This window comes from Hippopotamus amphibius, chromosome 2 (assembly GCF_030028045.1).
Source record: "Hippopotamus amphibius kiboko isolate mHipAmp2 chromosome 2, mHipAmp2.hap2, whole genome shotgun sequence".
Lineage (NCBI taxonomy): Eukaryota > Metazoa > Chordata > Mammalia > Artiodactyla > Hippopotamidae > Hippopotamus > Hippopotamus amphibius.
The window spans coordinates 8,777,114-8,798,872 of NC_080187.1; the positions used below are offsets into that span (position 1 = coordinate 8,777,114).

Sequence of the window (21,759 nt, forward strand, 5' to 3'; positions counted from 1 at the left end):
GGTCAGAGGTCACCTTATGCATGCGTGCTTGGGTGGGGTCCTGGGCACTGCGGCCGCGACCTCCCGCGAGCCCTGCAGGGGGCCAGCGGGCACTCACTTGTAGTTGTCATCTTCCACAAATTTCTGGAGCTCCTCGATGTAGCGCACGGACTTCAGGTACTTCTGCACATGCGGCAAGGTTGTGAGGTGATCTGCAGGAGGAGGACAAAACCCAGAGGCCTCAGTCTCTCCCGTCCCCAGGCCCCACATGAGAAGCTCCTTACATACTGAGACATGTATTCAGTCTTTCAACAGATGCTCCCTTAGGCCAGGACTGTGCTGGGTACTGGGCACAGAGGCCTGCCTTGAGGAGTGCCCCCCAGATGGCTGGGCCACAGACACCATACCCAGAGGTCACCACAGTTCCTTGACTGGGGAAAGAAAGATGGCCTCCAGAACAGACCACAGCCAGGTGTGTGTGCCCTAAAACTGGAGTGAGTTGGCGAGCCTCCCACACCTGCCCAGTCCCTGTGTGACAAGAACACAAGAATGAACGAACCCCATCCAGCCTGGTGTGCAGGCCTGACCCAGATCCTGACACAGCCAGAGAATCTGGCCTGTGGGCTGCAGCTGCTGTGTCCTGGGAAGAAGGGGAAGCACCTGGACGCTTGGGCACCTGTTCTGCACCAGGCTCTGCACCAGGTGACTTCTAGAACTGTCTGCCTCAACCTTTGTACCCACCTCATTTCAGAGGAACAAGATGCCCACTGCACAGAGGAAGAAGCCATGGCAACTTGCAAGGCCACGTCGCTGAGAAGTGTTGACCCCGGGTCACCTGTGGCCTCGGCCACACAGTACTGTTTCTCTGCCCTGGGCTGACTGACGTCAGGTGCTCTCCCCAGACTGTCATGGTCACTGCACTCTTTCTGAGGGGCCCCAAACCCTCCCTGATGCTCTCTGCTGTTCCCCACAGGGTGGGACAGAACCAGTTAAGGAGACAGGTGGAGGCTGTGGAGAGGAGCAGAGAGAGGGGGCGGGTGCGTCCGGGTGTGCTGAAGGTAGGGTTGGTTTCTTCCTCATCCTGCTTTGCTGCTTCCAGACTCTTCCTCCTACTTGTCTTGTGAAAACCCTGTTCCACAGAGGCACATTCCTGCAGCTGTGCCACCCTTCCCCTCTTCTCTGCTGACTTCTGCCGCCTGGACCCCTGGTCACTCAGGCCCATTCCTGGAGGACCTGGGCACCTGGCTCACAGTCGAGCCCCATTCCCCAGTGTCCACGTGGATGGCCCGTCGGGATCTCCAACAACACCTCCTCTGTCCATCTCACATGCCCGCCATCATGGCCACCCTTTGGATCTGGTCACGTGTAGCAGAGCCTGGCTAGTTGTTGACCAAGTCATTTCCCTTTTCCCTCTAGGCCTACAGCTACATTGCATTCCTGGCCTCCCTCAGGAGAAGTGATGAACACCACGTGCAAGTCTGGCCCATAAATCCCACTCTGGCATGATTCTCTCTCCTTCTGCATCTGCCAGCTGGCTGTAGAGTCCAGTGGAGGACTCGGGACCATGGGACATGGTAGAGCCACAAGATAGAGGAGCCCGAGTCCCTGAATCTGCTTGGAGATGAGCTACCCAGCAGTGGCCCACAAAGCTCTTCAGGAATGAAGGACCCGGGCTCCGCCACTCACTGGATGTGTGACTTTAGCCAAGTGACTACACTGTTTTCAGCCTCAGTTTCCTTATCTGTGATACAGAGATGGTAACATCTAGTTTGCACATTTTTTGAAGATCAAACATGCTTGTAAAGGATCCAGCATGTGTTTGGTGCTCAAGATATAAAGATGAAGAGCTTTGTGGGGACTACCTGGTTTCTAGAGCTTTCTCACCTGGTTTCTAGAGCTTTCTCACTGATAAGGTGCTGGGCCCAAATTTCAGTGATGTAAGATTTCACAATTCCAGCAACCAGGGGTACTAACCATAGCTGCAGGAAACCTGTAAATCAGCAATTATTCGGAGAATATTGTTCATCTGATTGGATCTTTGTTCGTTTTCCATGATGCTGCCTGAGGCAGGATACGCAGAATCAATGTAGATTAAATCCAGAAGATAGATGCCTAAAATAAAGAAGACATTTAATGATGGTAGGTGTTCACCATTAATTAGAACAAAATGGCACAAAACAGGGCTGTTGTGCTAGAAGGTATAGGGCGACTTACGGAAAAATGCAATATGATTCGGACGTCAATTCCAAGCCTGACTACTAACTTTTCACATAGACTGCTCAACTGTAAATCAAACATCTGAGCAACAACCAAAATGAATGCTGGCAAGATTTTAGCATTTCTGGTTCACACACTCTCCAGCAACAAGGGTTATTACCTGTAACCCAGCTGGAAAATAACAGGCCATGAAAGGCATGAATGAATACTTGTGTTTTTTACCAACCACTGCAGTTTAATAGGTCTAAGGTGTCGTATCCAGGAGAACACTGTTTGAATTCAGTTTTTCATTTATTCACTTAGCTGTTTGTCTGTTTATCTATCTGTCCATACATACACATACACACACCCCAAATCATACATTAAGGAACAAAAGAAGAAATAAAAACAACAACAGTCCTTGGTACAAAGAACTAAGGCTACACAGAGAATTCTGCTGAGGGTGCTTAATAAGAAAATAACGTGTGATATAAAAACCTCGCTATGACAGGCCAGTGTGGAGCCTCAGCATGGCCTCATGGCATCACCCGAGAGGGGAATTTGGGACAAGCCACCTAGCCAGGGATGAGAGAACAGGACTGGCTGTGCAGTGTGCTCCAGCTGACTGGCTTGCTGCAGGGCCGTACTTCAGTCTCTCCAGAGATGTGCAAGGACAACGGGTGGCATGTCCTTCCAGCAGCCCCCCATGAGTACTGCCCAACACCCATAATACTGGTGGGGTTGAGCACGAGTAGTGATATAAAGCAGAATTTAAGGCAGAAAACATTGAACAAGGCAAAGAGGAGTGACTGATATTAATGACAGGCACGGTAGTTTGAGAAGATCTAATGATTACTAACTTCTATGCATAAAGCAACATTGCACCAAAACACACAAAGCAAAAAAGTGCCAAAAATAAAAAGTGGATTCAACAAAGCCACAACCATGGAGGGAGCCTTTGGTATGTCTCTTCTAGAATTTATGTGTGTGTGTATGTGTGTGGGCATGTATGTATGTACATACAAAAATATATACATATACATACATGCATCTACAGATACATGTATGTATGTGTCCATATATGAATGTAGTATTTAAGTAACCACATTAACAAGCTTGGTGTTATATAAATAAAAACATAATTCTTTTTAAATATTCATAGAATGCTTACAAACACTGATTAAATGCTAGTTCATTAAAAAAAAGCTCAATAAGTTTCAAAAAGTAAATGCCATATTATCTGCTCTCTTTGACCTTACATTACATCTAGGATTTAACAACAAACATAGAAAAAATTCTAACCATTTGTTAAACACACACACACCTGCACACACACGCACACACTCATAAGCAACTTTCAGGTCAAAGAAAAAACAAAAAATCTGAAACAAGAAATCTATTTATAGACAATGACAATAAGAACATTTCATATCAAAATTTATGGGATCAGACCAAAGCGGTAACCAGAGGAAAATTTATAGCCTTGAAAGTTTACTATTAAACTACTAGGAATTATAACAATGTAATTAACCAGGTGCTTAATATGAAAGCTGTAGGTTTTTTGCATGGCTGGACAAGCACTGCAGTGACTTACATATTCATTATGTTATTTGTTCTTATAAAACCCATTTTACAGAGGAGGAAAAGGAAATACAGAGAGGATGTGTAATTTGTTCCAGGTCACAGAGCTGGTAAGTGATGGGGATGGGAGCTGAACCCAAGCCTGCCTCCCCAGAGTACATGCTTCCTGCCATTACAGTGGACTGCTGGTGCTGGATACCATGAGTCATTCGTCTGCTTTTAAAATAGCTACACATTTTTACAGGAAACCGTTAAATCACAGAAACATATGCTAGCACTTCTCATAGGAGTCATTTCCACTTCCTTTCTTTTTAGTGGCACCATGTTTCCAAATTTTTAAAAATTAGAAATCATTTCCCTTGTATAGAAGGTCTAAGTTTGGAACGTTTCAATCCACAGATTTATTATTTCTCTTGACCTTGTTTTTCCTCTCCCCTCTTAAAAATGTAACTTGGTTACCTCCCCAAGGATTCGGCAATGACGATCCTGAAAATCCCATTAACTCTTCAACCACAACAAAAAGTATCCCTTAGTGTTGAGCATGAGGTGAGGGGATAAGGGGCATGAGGAAGCTTCGTTCCAGAGGTCGACACTGTGCAGACGTGAGCCCAGCTGACTCTGAGTGCAGAGTGAACCTCAGCCTTGGAGCCGGGACACTGAGGAGCAGGATATGGGGAACGGGAGAGAACTGATGCTTCCCGGGGATTTGCTATAAGATGGGAACCTCCTCGTCTCATGTGATCCCCCCATCAACCCGATGGTGAGGGTTGAGGAGAAAACTAAAGTTCAGAGAGATTAAGAAACTGGCCTGAGGCCTCATAGCGAGTGTGTCAGATTTGAACCCAGGTCTGTCTGGCTCCAGTGCCTGTTTCAACCCACTCACTGGTCATGAGAAACACACGAGGAATCAGTTGCTTTTTCTCAAGTAACACCCTCAGCATGGAAGGTTTTCCCTCCGCTACCTTGTGAGGACCAGGTTGGCCCCTCTGCATCCTCTCAGGTTCTGGCTCTGCAAACAGAGGCCAGGAGAAGCTTGCCTTTCAAGGGGTCGGACACCATTTCCACCCCCGCAGCTGCTTGTCCCCTGGGTGTGTGGGGAGCTCACTACTTCATAAGAGCAAACCCCACTGTAGAGTGTTCATCACCCTCCTGCACAAATCACCCACCTGCTACTTGACCTGAGGGTCCAGGCCAAGGCCACCACCTGTGAGGATGGAGGGGACTTCCCAAAGGAGGCCTCCTGGCCCCGGTGGCCTTGGCAGACCCTAAGCCTCTGCAACACCTGGACAGAATTCCCACACAAACAGCCTGTCACTCCCAAAGCGGCAAATCTACAGTTAATACTGCACAAACCCAGGGAAATCCTCTTAGTATTGTCATTAGCTCATAACTGGAAACATTTAAAAGCCTAAACTGTGATGAAATCATCAGAAGAGCCACCTCCCACTTGCACTGGGCCAGTGCTGAGCAAAGCCTGACACACTGCACTCACCACAGCCCCAATTAGATACTTATTGGCATCGTTCACTTATCTTCCGTCTGGTTCCCCCAACAGACTTTATTAAAACCCCTCTGAGGAGGAAGTGTCCTGCTCCACAAGCTCAACCCCCAGTGGCTGGAACAGAGCACACAGGAGCTGCTTGGTGAACATTAGTTGAAAGAAGGAAGGTATGGATGAAGGCATACTTTAGCCCACAAAATAACCTTACGAAGTACACCATTACCCTCATTTTGGAGCTGAAGAAAGAGACACTGAGAGTCAAGTGATGATTAAAATAGTAAGACTGAGCACTGACTAGGGTCTAGCTCCCAAACTAAGAGCTTTGCCCCGGGTGTTGATTTGCAGTAGCCATGCTGTTGTCAGGGAGGTTTTATCTCTGCTTTACAGAGGAAGAAACTGAAGCTGAGAGAGCGGCATCGCTTGTCTGAGGTCACACAGCTGGGAAGTGGTGGACGCAGGATTTGAACACAGGTCGGTTCAGGCTGCCACACCGTCAGTCCTTCCTTGACCCCAGCCACGTCCTCTGGTGCCTGGCAGCTGGTGAGGCAGGATGGGGCACAGCTGACCCAGAGGCATCCAGGCCATGGCTCTCCCTGCCTGATCGTCCCCTTGGGGTCAACACGCTCCAGGAGGACTGACGACTACACAGTGGCCACACCGTCCACCTCCTCCCCGCTGCCTCCCTGGCACCCATTATGGCACATCTGTCCCAGGTCCCATCGTCAGCGGGCCCACCACAGCCTGGGGGCCCTGCCAGATCTGCCATGTGACCCGCAGCTGTGGTGGAAATGGGAAAGCATGGGGCTTGGAGCCAGGAGACTTGGAACCCTGGCTCAGCCGCCTACCAGCTGGGTGGCCTCAGGCAAGCCTTTCTGCCTCCCGGGGCCTGAGTTTCCTTGACTTTGATGGGGGGTAATGACAGTGGTTGTGAGGAGTCTCCCAGCCCAGGGCCTGGACCACTGAGGTGCCCATGAAGCTGAGCTGACCCCGAGCCTGGCTCCATGGCAAGGCCCTACTTGGAGCGGGAGTGGGACGCCTGTGGGAGAGATGCACCCAGTCGTGGATGGTGCCCAGAGGCTGACCACGTGTGGCCACCCATCTCAGACAACCAGCTCTGGGAGCTTCTGTCTGGATTGGGACAGCACAGGTGGGACGTCTCAGCTCCTTTCCTGTTTATACGGCGTTACTACAGCAGAAGACACCATGTTGCTGGCCTTGTTAAGATGGACAGTAACTGGACCAGCCATTGGCCTTGGTGGCCGTGAGGCTGAGCAGTGCCGGGGGCTGGGGCTAGACCGGGAGGTGCAGACGCGTCGGAGGAAACAACCATAATAGTAACAGCCACTGTCTGCAACAGGAGAGGCTGGCCTTGCTTGTACCACGGCATCCTCACAGCAACTGGCAGGGCACAGCAGGTGTTCTCATTTCTTCATTTTACAGATTAGGGAACAATAGTTTACCGAGCAAAAGTGACTTGTCCAAAACCACACGGCTTACAAGCGGGGGAATCGGGATTTGAATTGAGGTCTGCCTGACTCCAAAGATTTGGGACAGAGAGCAGTGCTCAAAGCTGGGGGCTGGGAGTCACTGGCTGGCACAGGGACGAAGGTCCCAGAGTGAGAGCTGGGGCTGCGAGGACCCCTCCTGTGGCCTGCTACCCACCCGAGGACACCGCTGGCAGCCGGCGTCCACCCTGTGGCTTGCCTGCCTGCAGACTTGACCTCCTGTGAGGTGGACAGCTACCCAGAACATGTTCTGTTCCTCCTGCCATGCCCCACACGGGGCCTGGTGACACTGCTGTGGCTGCAACAGGGGAGCCAACCAGCCTGCCATGGTGGGGCAGAGAGCCCCGGGGCCGGGGGTGGGCAGCCCTCAGCTGGCTCTGCTCTGGACACCTCCCCGGCTGGGTTGGTCCCAAGCCCAGGAGCATGTGGCCAAACCTTCTTCCTGACAGTGAATCCAGGCCCCCCACCAGGGGTGTCCACAAGACGTCCCGGCCCCGAGGGGGAGCGTCAGGTTGACAAAGGAGGTGCTCTCCTGAACAGACCCTTCTCTTAAGCTGAGAGACACCAGGCTCCGTGGCGCGGAGCCTGCTCGAAGCTGGGCGCTCCCAGCCTCCCAGAGCCAAAGCCCGCGGCTGGCACCGGGCTTCACCGCCAGCCCAGTAACTCACTGCTCTCTTGTTTCTCCCATCGCCACCCGTCTCACTTCCACCCCGAGTCTGGTTTTGGTTTTTCTCACACAGCTATCTATTTAATGAGGAAAATTCTGCTGTGTTGAGGGGAAAAAACCCTCCACAGCATAAAAATACGCCACATTTCCATCTTATGCTTTCCATTTTCTCTCTCTCTCTCTCTCTTTTAAAGTTTGAGATGAAAGACTTTTTTCCATGTTCTCCTGCTCTGCTTTGAAAAGATCACTTTCAAACTTCAGAAATGAGGCGTGCTGGCACCCAGAACTATACTTGTGTGGTTTGATCACATAAACTGTCCTGATAAATTCCGAATGAAATAACAGAGCAGCAGCTCATTAGGGTTTTTTCTTTTTCTTTCTCTTTTTCTTTCTTTTTTTTTTTTAAGAGAGCACAAAGTGATGCCATCGACTGCAGACGGAGATCTCTCAGCGGGCAGCTCAGGGTCCCTGTCTGATGTAGAAGACTCTGAGTGTTAATTAGTGCCCACTAATTAGTATCAGTCGTGTAAAACACGGACTTCAGAACAAATCCTCATCTAAAGAATAATCCTCCAGTGAAATGTATTGGAAGCTGGCTGACATTTAGACAACCGTTTCCCAGGTCTGCAGAAAGAGGGCAGGGCCAGGCAGTCACATGTCAGGTGGTCAGAGACCATGTTTCTTAGAGGAGCACATGGCCTTGTGTTTTTCTTGGTGTTGGGGCTTGCGAATCACAAAGGCACTTGAGCAAAACCTTGCAGCCCACACATCATCTCCTCTGGCTCCCTGAGGTCAAATGAGGACAAAACCACAGCTCCCCACCCTGCCCTGGGGATTACCTGGTAATCTACAGGGGCAATGGGATGACCTGCTCTTTGCAAAGGTTCTCCTAGAGAGCTGTGGGATCATGCAGCATGTGCTGGTATTCTGATCAGCAGTAAGAAAGGGCATTAACCTGGTGATTATTATTCGGCTTGTTTCGTGCTAGACACTGTGCTAAGTAAATTACATGTACTATCTAATTTAATCCTTCAACAATTCTATCAGCAGCAGAGAAGAAACTGGCACTTTTGTCTGCCTAACATCTATTCCCAATTCTTTTGGAAACAGTCTTCACTTTTCCTTTGGGGGAAACCATACCTCCCATACGCGTAACCCATGTGGTTTTGGTAGGTCTGGAGCAATTTCATTCCAACCCCTTCCCCGGGGGTAAAAACAAATTTTAAAAATGAACCATTTGGGAAAGGAAAAAACACTCCAAAGAATTCAGAGATGAAAGAGGAATTAAAATTAAAATCACAAACTATCTATATGCAGGATGCAATCAAAATCACATAACTCTGCTTGGGGAGAAATTCAGTCTCAAATGTGTATATTAATAATTAAGAAAGATAAAAAAGAAATGAACTTAGTGTTCATTATAGAGAACTGGAAAAAGAAAAAAATAAAAGAAAGCAGGAGAAAGCAATTAAAAATACAAAATCAGAAATAATGAATTAAAAAAAATTCCTGTAGAGTGATAAATAAAACTGAAAGTTGGTTCTTTGAAAAAGTCAGTGAAGTGGACAATCCTTTGGGAAGTATGATGGAGCAAAAAAAAGAAAAAGAAAGGAAAAAACACAGATGTACAATGTTAGGTACGAGAGAAGGGATTTGATTTCAAATATGGAGGAGATGTTAAAATAACAGTGTGTGCAATTTTTACGCCAACATATTTGAAATGTATGCTTACTAGGAAAATCTATCTTCCCAAAATTGTCTCGAGAAGGGGCAAAAACCTTCAACTTACCAAATAAAGAGAAAAATATTAACAATATTAAGAAAGACACTATGATTTAGAAGTACAATATCCAAATAGTTTTATGGAACCCATCCACTAAACCTCAAAAGAAAAACAATGCTATTTAAACTGCTCCAGAGCACAGGAAAAAGTCAGAAATATTTGCAGTTCTTTTTATGACTCGAGCATAACAATTATACCAACACCTGACAGAGATGGGATAAAAAAAGAGACCAATATCAATAAATATCCAAATAAAACATCAGCAAATAAAACCAGTGTTTTAAAATAATAATATTAGCAAATCAAATTAGCAGTGTATTGAAGAAAAATAAAGCAAATAAGTTTACTACTAGGATTGCAATGATTTTTCAACAAATGATCTTGAAAGGTGCTGGAAAGGCACTGATAACTTTGATATCTATTCCTGATAAAGCACTAAGCTAGGAACAGAATTCCTTAATATGATAAAGGATGTGTGGTAGAAACGCTAACACAATCTTCTTAATATTTAATTTCTATTGATAGGAACAAGTCAAGAATACTTGCCATTCTGCTGTAATTTAACACTATTCTGGATGCACGAATCAATGAGATAAGACAAACATGGTATAAATATTAAAGACACATAACACTGTCATATAATTAATTATTACATTAGTTACATAATTAGGTAATCTAGGATAACCAACTGAAAAGCTACTACAACTAAATAACAGAGTTAACTTCGAAGTAAATATACATAAATCACTAGTGTTCTTATATCAGCAACTGTCAGCTGGAAAATGGGAAAAAAAGAGGTCATGTATACTAAAAACAAAACTGTAAATCTCCCAGAAAAAACTTAAAAAGAAATGTGTAAGACCTATATGGATAAAACCTATTTGGTAGAAAAATTATATAACATTTATTAAAATTAAATATGCACATATCTTGGGCTTATTTATCCTTCTTTGAAATATTTGCTGAAATAAAAGCACATACATGAACATTTTCTCTATGTTGCTCTGTATTTCATTTGTCACAATGAAAAGGTAACACTTCGGTAATTAAGATTAAAAACTAATAAAGTAAAAATATCTTAAGGATATGAAAGAAGATGTAAATAAATGAGGAAATATTTTATTTTCCTCATTTCCTAATTTCCTATTATTCCTAGATGGGAAAACTCAACCTTGCAAGGGTGTCAATTATCACATAATTAATATGTAAATTTCATATGATTCCAAAGTTGATTTCAAAGTTCACCTGGAATGAAAACAACATTTTTGAAACAAAGAATGAAGAAAGGAACTTGTTATAAAATGTGCAGTAAGTAGTGTAGTACTGCTACAGAATTAGGCAAAGTGACAGCACAGAGTAGGCAGCCCAGTGACAAAAACATGCAGATATGGAAATTCAGTAAAAAATAAAGGTACATTTTAAGTCAGTAGGGAAAGGATGTGTCCTTTGATAGACAGTATTGAGACAAGTGATTTATCCATTTAGGAAAATGTAAAGCTGGATGTCTACTTCATTCCCTAAATAGAATAAATTCCAGATGAATTAGGATTGAAATCTAAATAGTTAAGTAGAGTGCTAAAATAAAATACAGGAGAATCTTTTTATAATCTTGGGGTATGCAAAGGCTCAAGTGTGACATGAAACCCAAAAGCCATAACAGACTGACATATTGGACTACATTAAATACACCCCCCCCCCCCACACTTCTGGATGATCAAAAAAACACACCATACACAAAGTTGAAAATAGGTAAAATATTTTCAATTTATAAGACAGGCACTAGTCACTTTATAAAGAGCCCCCACAATAAAGGCAAATAATGTTATAGAAGATGGTTAATAAAGACATGAAAGATGCCCAAGCCTCACTAGTAATCAAGGAAGTATATAGTAAAACAAGATTTTTTCTCCATTTATCTGGGCAAAGGTCAAAAATGTTGATAATACTTAATGATGACCAGAGTGTATGGAAATAATCACTCTTATATAAGGCTGACTGTAGTATAAAGTGAAGGAAACTTTGGGGCGCAGAATTTGGCAGTATTTATCAAAAATTTCAAATATTTATTTTCCAGGATCTAGCAATTCCACTTCTCAAAATTTATTCTATAGCAATACTCCTACAAACTAACAAATATAAACAAGGAACTGTGACTGCACCATTGTTTATGATTTATAATTGTAAAAAACTGCATGGTTTAGATGAATGTATCTCCAAACAGTGGACTATTACATAGCTATTAAAAAGATAAAATATCTATTTCTAGGAACTGACATAGAAAGATATCCATGATGTGTTTTTAAGTGAAAAAATCTGTTATGACTACACACACACACACACACACACACACACACACACACACACACACGAAAGTGAGAGAGAGAGAGAGAGAGAGAGGGAGAGGGAGAATATGTTGCCCAATCTGTTAAAGCAACCATCTTCAGGGACAGAATTTTAGGGTTATTTTCTGTTTTATACATTTTTATATTTTTTCAGCTTTTAGCTATGAATATGTACTACTTTTAGAAATAGAAAAGAGCAATATCTTTATCTCTCTTTCTTTCTTCAAGAAAGAAAATACTTTTTTTTGGCAGGGAGAAGGGACATAATAGTTGACGCAAAGGATTTTCCGAGCATTCTCAGCTTCAGTTGAAGACCCGGTCTTTAGTTTTCACTGTAAAGGCCTGTGATCTGTCTCCAGGCCATTGTTCACGCTTCATTACCACCTTTGGTCTCCATCTCCAATCCATTCTGCCCTCTGATTTTCTAAAACCCAATCAGACCGCGCCCTTCCTCAACTTAAAATTACCCGACGACCCTCCCTCTGCGATGGGCAAGTGTTCACGGCTCCTGGGTTCCATCCCTCGCCTGCGTCTCTGGCCTCTCCTCCCTCGCTCCTCTCACGTGATGCTCCAGCTGGGCTCGGGCCCCGTGCAGCTCCCTGGCTGGCCCTCTGCTTCGTGCCTCTGAGCTTGGCAGAGCCGTGTCCTCCCCTTGCCCACTCGGCCTCCTTTTCTGGCTGTTAGCGGGCTCCTCCTGGGCTCTCAGCACGCGCCCTTCCCTCGATTACAGCGTTTATCACACACTCTCTGAGGGCCAAGGCTGCGCCTTCCATCTCTGCATTCTCAAGGGCTCAGCACAGAGTAGGGGATGACCAAACAGGACGCTGAGTCTTTATGTGCACGTACATGACGTCATTCTGGCCGCCGAAATCCCACTGCTCAGTGGACAAGAGTGGCCGTGACTGCCAAGCACCCCACGCCACAGCCATCTCATTAGGGTCAGCCCTGTGTTCTGGTGTCTCCAAGCTAAATACCCGTATTTCTCAGTGCTATAAAGGGCTTCCAGAGCAGCTAACGTCACCAAAAGGAAATGCAAGATGATCCCCCAGTGAAAGCCTCGGAAACCTGCCTCATGTTGGGTAGAACCGAGGCTGCCCACGTGCCAAGGAAAACACTCTCCAGCTTGTCTTTCCAACCCTGGCTCAGGGATTCGCTACTGTGCACAGAAAGGCTCCCTGGACGTCCGAGGCCACCAGGATCCCGGCCAGAGAGTGAGCTCACGGACGGCTGCTTCAATCACCAAAGTATTTTCCACTTCCCCATATGCACTCACGTATCTGTGACCACATTTCACCTAATCTTTAAATATAACAAAAAAATAATGGAGGCGAAGGCAAAACTGTCAGATTTACTCATTACTCAATGGAAACTGCGTAACAAAACACGACATTCTAAACCTCAATCACCAATCCCTGCATTCTCTGGGAAACAAGCAACAGACTTGCAGAGGGTTAAGCTAGATCCAAACTGATTTTCACTTTCTGAAAGCAAATTCTTTTCTAATTTTGTTGAAATGAAATACTTTAAGACTCTCCTTGGGCCCCTTGGGAAGAAAGTAGGCATCTGACTACTAATCTATTTTGTGGTTTTCAAGCTCAGGTGTTTTGATCTCTCCCTGCCTTTCTGGATGTAGATGAGAGGGTGTGAGTTCCCCGCAGGACAGTCCTGGGAAACAGCTTTCAGGGAGCAGGGGCTCCTGCGGCCCCACCGTGGGGGCCATCTCTGTGGGCTCTGCCCTCCTCCAGGTCACACTGTCTACAAGACCCACCTCTGCCCAGCCAGATCCAGCTGGCCCAGAGCCAGTCTGGCCTTTTCCAGCCCTAGACCACTGTCTGCGTCTGTAGGGCGCGCTACTCCCACGGAGCCTGTGAGCCATTCCCACCAGGGCAGGAGAAGCACTCACCCTCACCAGCAGGGGGCGCTGGAAGTAGTCACAGGCTGTTGCTGGTCTGGGGTTGTCAGATGGTTGGGATGGGAGGGTGGAGGGGAGCCGGGCTGTCACTGGCGGGGGTCATGCATCGGACTGGAAGGCCACCCATACCTACACTCCTTGTGTTGCCTCTCCCCTGCCCACCAGATTCAACGCCCCTGGGAAATGATTCAAAAAACTTGACCCCCATGACTCTGGGCTCCTGGTCACCTCTCTGAGACCCAGCCTTTTACTCTGGTTGGTTCTCCAGCACCAACTTTTCTCAGTCCTGGCTCCTCCCCTTATTCACAGCACACTGCCATTCCAGCAGGCTTTGGGCCCAACACTACCCTTTAATGGGACATTCATTCCTGGCTACACCATCAGAGAGGGTGATTTGCAGGCAAGAGAGAGGCCAAAGTGGCAGGAAAGCATGTCTGCTGGCCAGTCAGAAGTGGTGGGGATCAGGAGGGAAGGCGGCGGCAGGTCGCTGTGGGGAGAGGAAGCTGCAAGGGCACAGGGTGATGTGTTAGGGACCAGCCCACTCAGTGATGTCCAGTGTGAAAGGGCATTAGTGCTACAGATATTTACTGAGTACTTCCCACATTCTGGACACTGGGGTATAGACAGGCACAGTCCCTGATAAGCCCCTAAGATGAATAGATTTTACCTTGGTCGAGGATGCATTCAGAAGAAAGAAAATCCAACAAGGGGTACGTGGAAAAACATTGCCAAAGAACAGGGCCCAAACTGCACGTAGAAAGGGCTGAGACATGAGCATATACGTCCTCGGTCTATTCCAGGATCTGGAAGGAAGTTTCAGGACACTTTTTCTCTTCAATACAGTATAAGAAGACAAGGCTTCTGTGATGGGAGAGAACTGTCAGGGGTGAAACTGGAAGAGGATAACTAGAAAGAGAGATGCATGAGATAAGAAGAAAAGGAAACTGAAAACATGACAGAAGAATTTTAAGAATTAACATCAGTGGCAGCAAAGAGCAAAATGGGGTATTCTGGATACTCACATCAATGATATGGAGGGCCAATTTGGCAAGGTCAAATGCGGAGGAAAAGGGCAAGGGAAGAAAGAATATATGGGATGTGTGGGCCTGAGAACAGAGAGCTGACCCAGGAAAGGACATCTTCCCAAGGAGTGTGTCCCAGGTCCCAGGAAAGAGATCCATCCCTAGACACACCCTGGATAAGTGTTTGAATAAAAATAAAGTCTTGTACACACACACAAAAAGCAAAAAACCCCCACCCCCAAACAAAAAACAAAGCCCCCAGAATTAAAAATCCCATAGAAGTAACCCAGACCCTCCAAGTGAGTTGTAAAGGCCCCTTCTGCCTGGGTCTAATTGAACCTGACCTTCCACCAGGATGACTGCGATGACGTATGGTAACTGCCTGCCCAAGTGTTTCCCTGTGGGAGGAGGAGCTTCTTGAATCAGGAAGGACTGTTTATTCATGAAATGTTAGGACATCTGGTGATTTGTCAATTGCTTTCATTTTTAAGGAGAAAAATATTTTCCCCTAGTGATTACAGTACTTAAGTATAAAGACCCAAAGAGAGGACATATGATTTTGGATGCCATAAAATTTGGTCAATGCACATTTTTTCCATAAGTTTATGGGAATGTTTCATCATCACAGACCAGGGCAGCAGAAGATGTCAGCTTCTGGATGCAATATTAACAGATCACACGTGCTCTAACCGCACTCCCTTGTCAGCAGTCTGTGAAGCCCAGAACCCCCTCCTGCACATGCCGCCCCAGGGACTGGGACAGAAAGCAAGCACTCGGTGGCTTGTATGGCTGTGTCAGATGTGGAGGATGCAGGCGAGCTCTTTCTGTGGGGCCCAGGGGAGAGGCTGACTGGGTACGAGCTGTAACAGCACAGGGAGAGGCGCCTCTGTCAAGTCCAGAGTGGGTGTGGGTAGGGTGCTTCCTGCCCAATCCCGGAGCACCCAGCACCCAGGAAGCAGGAGTCTGTGCTCTCCTGGAGGTGGGCTGAGGCAGGGGTGGGGGTGGGTGGGTGAGGTGGCCCTGGGACACCAGTAAGGAGGTCTATTTGGAGGTTGAAAAAGCTCATCTCAGTAAAGTAAAAAGTCTGCCTCAGGGCAATGGTGAAGGAAGAATATTTTGCAAATGTCCTATTTCTTGGGTAGCAGGGGGCCTGGCTCCGGGCGGAGGTCCGTTCCTCTCCCTCCATCAGGGTTTCCTGACAGCAATCTGGCCTGGATCTTACTCTCAGCAAGACCCTCTGGTGACCCTCTGGTGCACAAGGACCCAGGGGTGGGGGAGCTCAAATAGGCTCCTGGGACAAGAGAGCTGCCTCAGTGCCTGGGGTGGGAGATATGAGCCTCGGGCAAGCGAAGGCTGGGAGCAGCAGGGTCACCGAGCGTGGGTCTGGGCTAAGAGCTGCGTCTGCTTAATCTCATGGAGTCCTCATTTCACAGAAGAGGAAGTGAGTCTCCGAGAGGCTAAACTGTTTGTCCAAGGTCACACAGCGAGTGCGTGGCAGAGCCAAAAATGCACCTCAGGCCTCACTGTGGCGTCTGGCTCTGACACTCACCTTTCCTTGTCCTGGCCCCGCAGGGCAACACATGAATGTGTGAAGCCTGCCAAGGTGGGGTGGGGACACTAGCATTTGTGGGGTTACCCTGAGCCAGACCTTGTGCTCTGGGCCTTGGATCACCTCCTCAGTTCATCTACCAACTGGGCTCCCAGGAAAGCATCATTACCCCCATTGTCCAGATGGGGAAACTGAGACTCAGAAAGGTAGGTGGCTTTCCAAAGGTCTCTTGGCCAGTAGTTGGAGAAGCCAAGATTGGAATCCAGGTTTAGCTGGTCCCAGTCTGTGCTCTGTTCAACAGGAGGACTGTAGGGACCTCCCATTTTATTTCATGCCAGGAGCTGAGTCCTGTGGTCCCCTGCCCTCTGAGATCCTAAGCCCAGGCCTGGACGGCTGAGTCATAGGCCCTGTCCTAAGAGGGAGCAGCTGTCCCTCTGGGGAATGGAAACATCTCCAGGCCAGAACAGGACTTAGTTCCAAGTGGATTACCCGGAGCTCAGGCAGAGAGTTTGATTTGTGGCCTACCAGCACACTCCAAATGGCGCCTGGGCCTGGGCTCCAGGGATTAAGCAGTTCTCTGGAGGCCAGCCTGGGAAGGCGGTCCTGGGGTGTCATGTAGGCTGGAGGCTCCGGAGCCAGGCAGTCTAGTGAGAGGGCCAACTCTACCATTGACTTGCTCTCAGTGGCCTCAGAAAAGTTCCTCAGCCCCTCTGACCCCAAGTTTTGGCCTCTGTAGCAGGGGACAGGCATTAGTGGTGCCTCTCTCAAGTGGAGGTGGGATGAATCAGGTGAGGTATGTATATCCCCCTGAAGAAGGTCACTGTCCAGTAAAGGCTGGGGTGATGTGATGACATCACTAGAAATAACTGTATCTGGCAGGCCCAGTCTAGAGAGAAAGTTGCATCTTCTACCCCCCACGCTGTCTTCGCCTTCTCCCAGCTCTCCACATCCTGTTACATCAACAGCAAGGGCTGAACAAGGATGGGACCACCTTGAGAACATCTCTTTCCTTGCTTCTGCCTCCCCTCTGGCCTCCACCACAGAGCTGTAAGGGGCACTCTTGTTTCGGGAAAGGGAACCCTCTCTAGTCTTCAGGGCAGCACATGGAGCAGGGAGACCCAGGTCTGAATGCCCATTCCACTGGGTGACCCTGGGTAAGCAGCCCGCCCCCCTGGACCTCATCTCATCCGCTCCCACTCCATACATCCACCCTGAGCAGCAGGTGAGATAACATAAGCAAGCTGATGCAGTGCCCGGCACACAGCAGGGTGGTTCATCTGTCTGTTCGTTTGTTCCATCATTCATTCAATCAGGCATGCATTCTTTTTTTCTTTCACCAAACAGTTGCTGAGCACTGTTTCCACCAACTCTGCACTGGGCTCTGGGAGAACCACAGTGAGAAAAACCAGACATGCTCCCTGCCTGCCCTCCTGGGCCTGACAACCAAGCACTGAACAGATGCCAGGGGCTCCCTCTCTTCCACAGAGACCTCGGGTCCAGCGGGGAGCTGGCCACTGCTTGGGTGGAAGAGAGAGCCCTACTCGCGTGGCACCATGGGAAGGCTGCTCATCTTTTGAGCAACCGTAACTTCTGAGTACTGTACCGCCTCCCACAAAATGTGCTTTATTTCTAAGACATGTGTGCTCAAACAGGTATAATTTTATATCACATACACTGTTGCCAGTTTGTACCAAACAATCCAGGGTTTTGCAGTCACTGACAAGGTATTTAGGGCAGCAGCAGGTTACGGGTTTCCTGGTCAGCAGTTCTACGGGACTGGGGCAAATTGTTTAATTTATCTGAGTATCAATTTCCATTTTTGCAAGAGCAGCATATTCCAACTTTCTTTCAAGTATCAGAGCTACTGTATGAAAGCATTTACTCCATCACCTGGAACAATAATAATGATAATTACAACAGTAATGACAACTAACCTCTACCAGCGTTTACTTTGTGCCAAGCATTGTGCTGAGTGCTTTCAGGCATTCATTTATTCTTTTATTCAACAAATATTTATCGAGATGCTAGACTAGACAGATGCTAGGAATACAGCCTCTGCTTCTGTGGAGTCAACCACCGAGAGGAGGGTCAGAGAGTAAACCAGTGAGTGCACAAATAAACTATTTAACCGAGACTGTGATGATAAGAACAACAAAGGAGAAGCACAGTCCTTAGGGTAAATGCCATCCCACACAGTTTTTACATGAGGAAATTAGGGATCAGAGAGGCTAGGCAACTGGTCTGAGATCGCAAGCCTGGTGAGAGGCAGAGCCTGGCCCCAAATCTCATTAAACGGGATTATTGGGACTTCCCTCGTGGGTCAGTGGTAAAGAATCCACCTTCCAATGTCAGGGACATGGGTACCATCCCTGGTCGGGGAACTAAGATCCTACATGCCATGTGGCAACTAAGCCTGCACGCAACTACTGAGTCTGAGTGCCGCAAACTATAGAACCCAAGTGCTCTGGAGCCTGTGCACCACAACTAGAGAGAGAAAACTTGCATGCCACAACTAGAGAGAAGTCCACGCGCTGCAGCGAAGAGCCCACGCACCACAACGAAAGATCCTGCATGCCTCAACGAAGATCCCACATGTGGCAACTAGGACCCAATGCAGCCAAAAATAATAGAAATAAATAGATAAATAAATAAAATATAAAAATATATAAATGGGATTATTATGCCTAGAATCGCATCAGCAGTTCCAGATCACCTACAGAGAGCCCCCCACCTCCCAGGGTTCCTCCTCTATTGTAAGAGCCGCTGCTCAGAGCAAAGGTGGAACCAGAGGCTGCCTGAGAGCAAAATGACCTAGCTGACCCTCCGTTGTGACTTGCAACCCTTCCCGACCTGAGGTAGAAAGCTGGAAGGCTTGTCTTGGGGGTCACTCACCCTTGGGAAGACATCAGGGGAGGAACTCTATAGTTGGTGAGTTTAGGAAAATAACCACCCTGTTGTTGAAAACTAAGGGTATTGGTAGGTAACAACCCAACCGGGCTGCTTCCAAGGAACCCAGTGAGAGGATGCGGGTTGCCTCAGGGCCTGGTGGGTCTGTGTGCCTGCCTGGCTCGGCCGTTGGCCAGCTCTGTAAAACGGGGAGAATAAGAGTACCTCCTTGGAAGGCCGCTGTGAGGCTGCAGTGAGATCAGACCAAGGGCTTTACTCGGCGCCAGGCAGAGCGGCTGTCCCTGTGCTGACACGGAGGGTAAAGCTGGCCCTCCCTCCAGCAAGCAGATTTCAGTGATGAAACAGACTTCCCTGGAGGGTGAGGGCCTGTAGCTCTGGTTCTTGATTTGCCTTATTTACTGTAAGAGTATTTTAACTTCCCTTATTTACATATCACCTTCATGATTTTTGCCAACATAGCATCTATAGTATGAATGTTTTTTATTGCGGTAAACAGACATAACACAGAATTTACCATCAGTGACATTCAGTGCCTTCACCATGTGGTGCAACCATCAGCGCTATCTTGTTCCAGAACATTTTCACCACACCAGAAGGAAATCCTATACCGACTTACTCCCCTTTCCTCCCTCCTTCCAATCTAGGCAACCGCTCATCTACCTCCTGCCTCTACAGATCTGCCAGCTCTGGACATTTCATACAAGTGGAACCATATAAGATCTGGCCTTTGTGTCTGGCTTCTTTCCCTCAGCATAGCGTTCTCGAGGGTCGCCCGTGTTGGAGCAGGTATCGGCACTTCATTTCTTTCTCATGGCTGAATAATATTCCACCGCATGCTTGTGCCATATTTCGCTTATCAATAAACAAGAATACATCAGTTGGCGGACCTTTAGGTTGTTTCCACCCTTTGGCCACTGTGATATCGCTGCTATGAACGTTCACATATAAGTTTTTGTGTGAATATCTGTTTTCAACTCTTTTGGGTATGTATCCAGGAGTGGAATTGCTGGGTTATTATATATTTTTGAACCTAAGCTTTTTTGAGTGAAGTCACAAATTTAATGTGCTAATCACATGAAGAGAGATACCTCGTTATCAAAGTGAGAGGGGGAATCTACATGCTGGCTAAAAATCAGGAGGCCCACACGTCGTGCACATCCACACTCTGGGGAACTCAGAGCTTGCGTATCCCCTCGATCACCACGCATGAGGCTGCCAGCACTGCGCGCTGTGGGGTGGGGTCCCGGGACCTGAGGCTAGGTTGGGTGCAGTGGTTACCTGATGGGTCAAAGGCACTGTTGGAAGGGGCTGGCCGGGGGTCAGAGCCAGAGAGGCAGCATCGGTCATCAGGCCTGAGGGGTAAGCCTCCTGCCCATGTAGTCATGGGAACGCGGCACAGAGGAGAGAAGGAGGTGGCCTGGAGGGATGGGGTGGAGGGCTCAGGGCTTTGACTGCAACAAAGATGACTACAGAGCTGAGGCCCCAGGAGGTGTCTGGGGCTAGTCAGGCTGTCCCATCCTTTGTTGCTCTTTAGGCCGACTCTCCAGGGGCCAGGAAGAGAGGGCGAGGCCACAGCGCAGGCGCTGGCCTTCAAGCTTCCTTCAGACAGGCTCCATCCGGGAGTCCTGCCCCTACTTAGAGACCTCTGCTTTGGTAATTACGGGAAGCCTAGAAAGAAGGGGTTGTTTTTGATGGGGACTCTTTCATCTCTGACTTAAATTACACATCATGCGCGAACGTTTTAACTCTGGTGTCTTCTGGAATTCAAATGAGACATAAACATACTCCCAGAAGCACAGAGTCTGCATTCATTACTGGGACCACCTTGACCAAATAAGAGGTGTCACCAAATCTATTTATAGTTTAAACATCTTTCCGCTGTCTTTCCCTTAAAATCTATTGAGGTAGTTCCCATACAAACAAGGCAGAATGTCCAGCCCCAACAATTATTCATTGATTCGGGCTTCACGTCTAGGGGTTGACAGTGATCAACTGTGGCAGGGAAACGTGGAGAAAAAGTAGAGGGGCTCTGAGCAGAGAAACAGAGTGGACAGAGAAATGTAAATTAATACATAAAAGCTGCCATTTAAAATCCATTACATCATTAAATTTAAAACAAGACCAATGCTGAAAGCTAGCAAGGCTGTGGTAAAACGGGAAAACCCATACATTGCTGGCAGCAGGGTAAGTTGGTGCCACCTTTTTGGAAAACGCTAGGCATTCCAAACCCAGAAAAATATTGATATCCTTTGACTAAGTAATCCCACTCATAGGAATTTACTCTGAGGAAATAATTTTAAAAGAGGGGAAAACACTGTACACACAAAGGTATTCATTGAAGGGACATCTATGGTGGTTAAAAGCAAGACAAAACAAAACAAAAATTGGAAACTTTCTAATGTCAAACAATAGGAAAATAGCTAAGAAAATTAAAATGAACTACATGACAAAAATATGGAAACACAAGTGCTGGAACTGGTAGAGTTTTAAGTGCTTTAAAAAATTTACAGCAATACAGAGCGAAGTAAGTCAGAAAAAGAAAAACAAATACCGTATGCTAACTCACATGTATGGAATCTAAAAAAAAAAAAAAAAAAAAAAAATGGTACTGATGAACCCAGTGACAGGGCAAGAATAAAGATGCAGATGTAGAGAACAGACTTGAGGACACAGGTTGGGGGTGGGGGCGCAAAGGGGAAGCTGGGACGAGATGAGAGAGTAGCTTTGACATATATATACCACCAAATGTAAAATAGATAGCTCGTGGGAAGTTCCTGCATAACATAAGGAGATAAACTCAATGATGGGTGATGAC

At 47.1% G+C, this 21,759-nt stretch overlaps 1 protein-coding gene across 3 annotated transcripts in view; it reads right to left on the reverse strand.

Moving 5' to 3' along the window:
• The window catches only part of RALGPS1 (Ral GEF with PH domain and SH3 binding motif 1), a 266,004-nt gene that overhangs the window by 43,974 nt on the left and 200,271 nt on the right, over positions 1-21,759 (reverse strand). For all 3 annotated transcript variants that reach the window (XM_057721461.1, XM_057721459.1, XM_057721460.1), the window contains 2 exons: positions 1,954-2,091; positions 98-191 (listed from right to left, as the gene is read on the reverse strand). In XM_057721461.1, the coding sequence (XP_057577444.1) occupies positions 98-191; positions 1,954-2,091 (232 nt within the window). The remainder of the gene's footprint in view (positions 1-97; positions 192-1,953; positions 2,092-21,759) is intronic.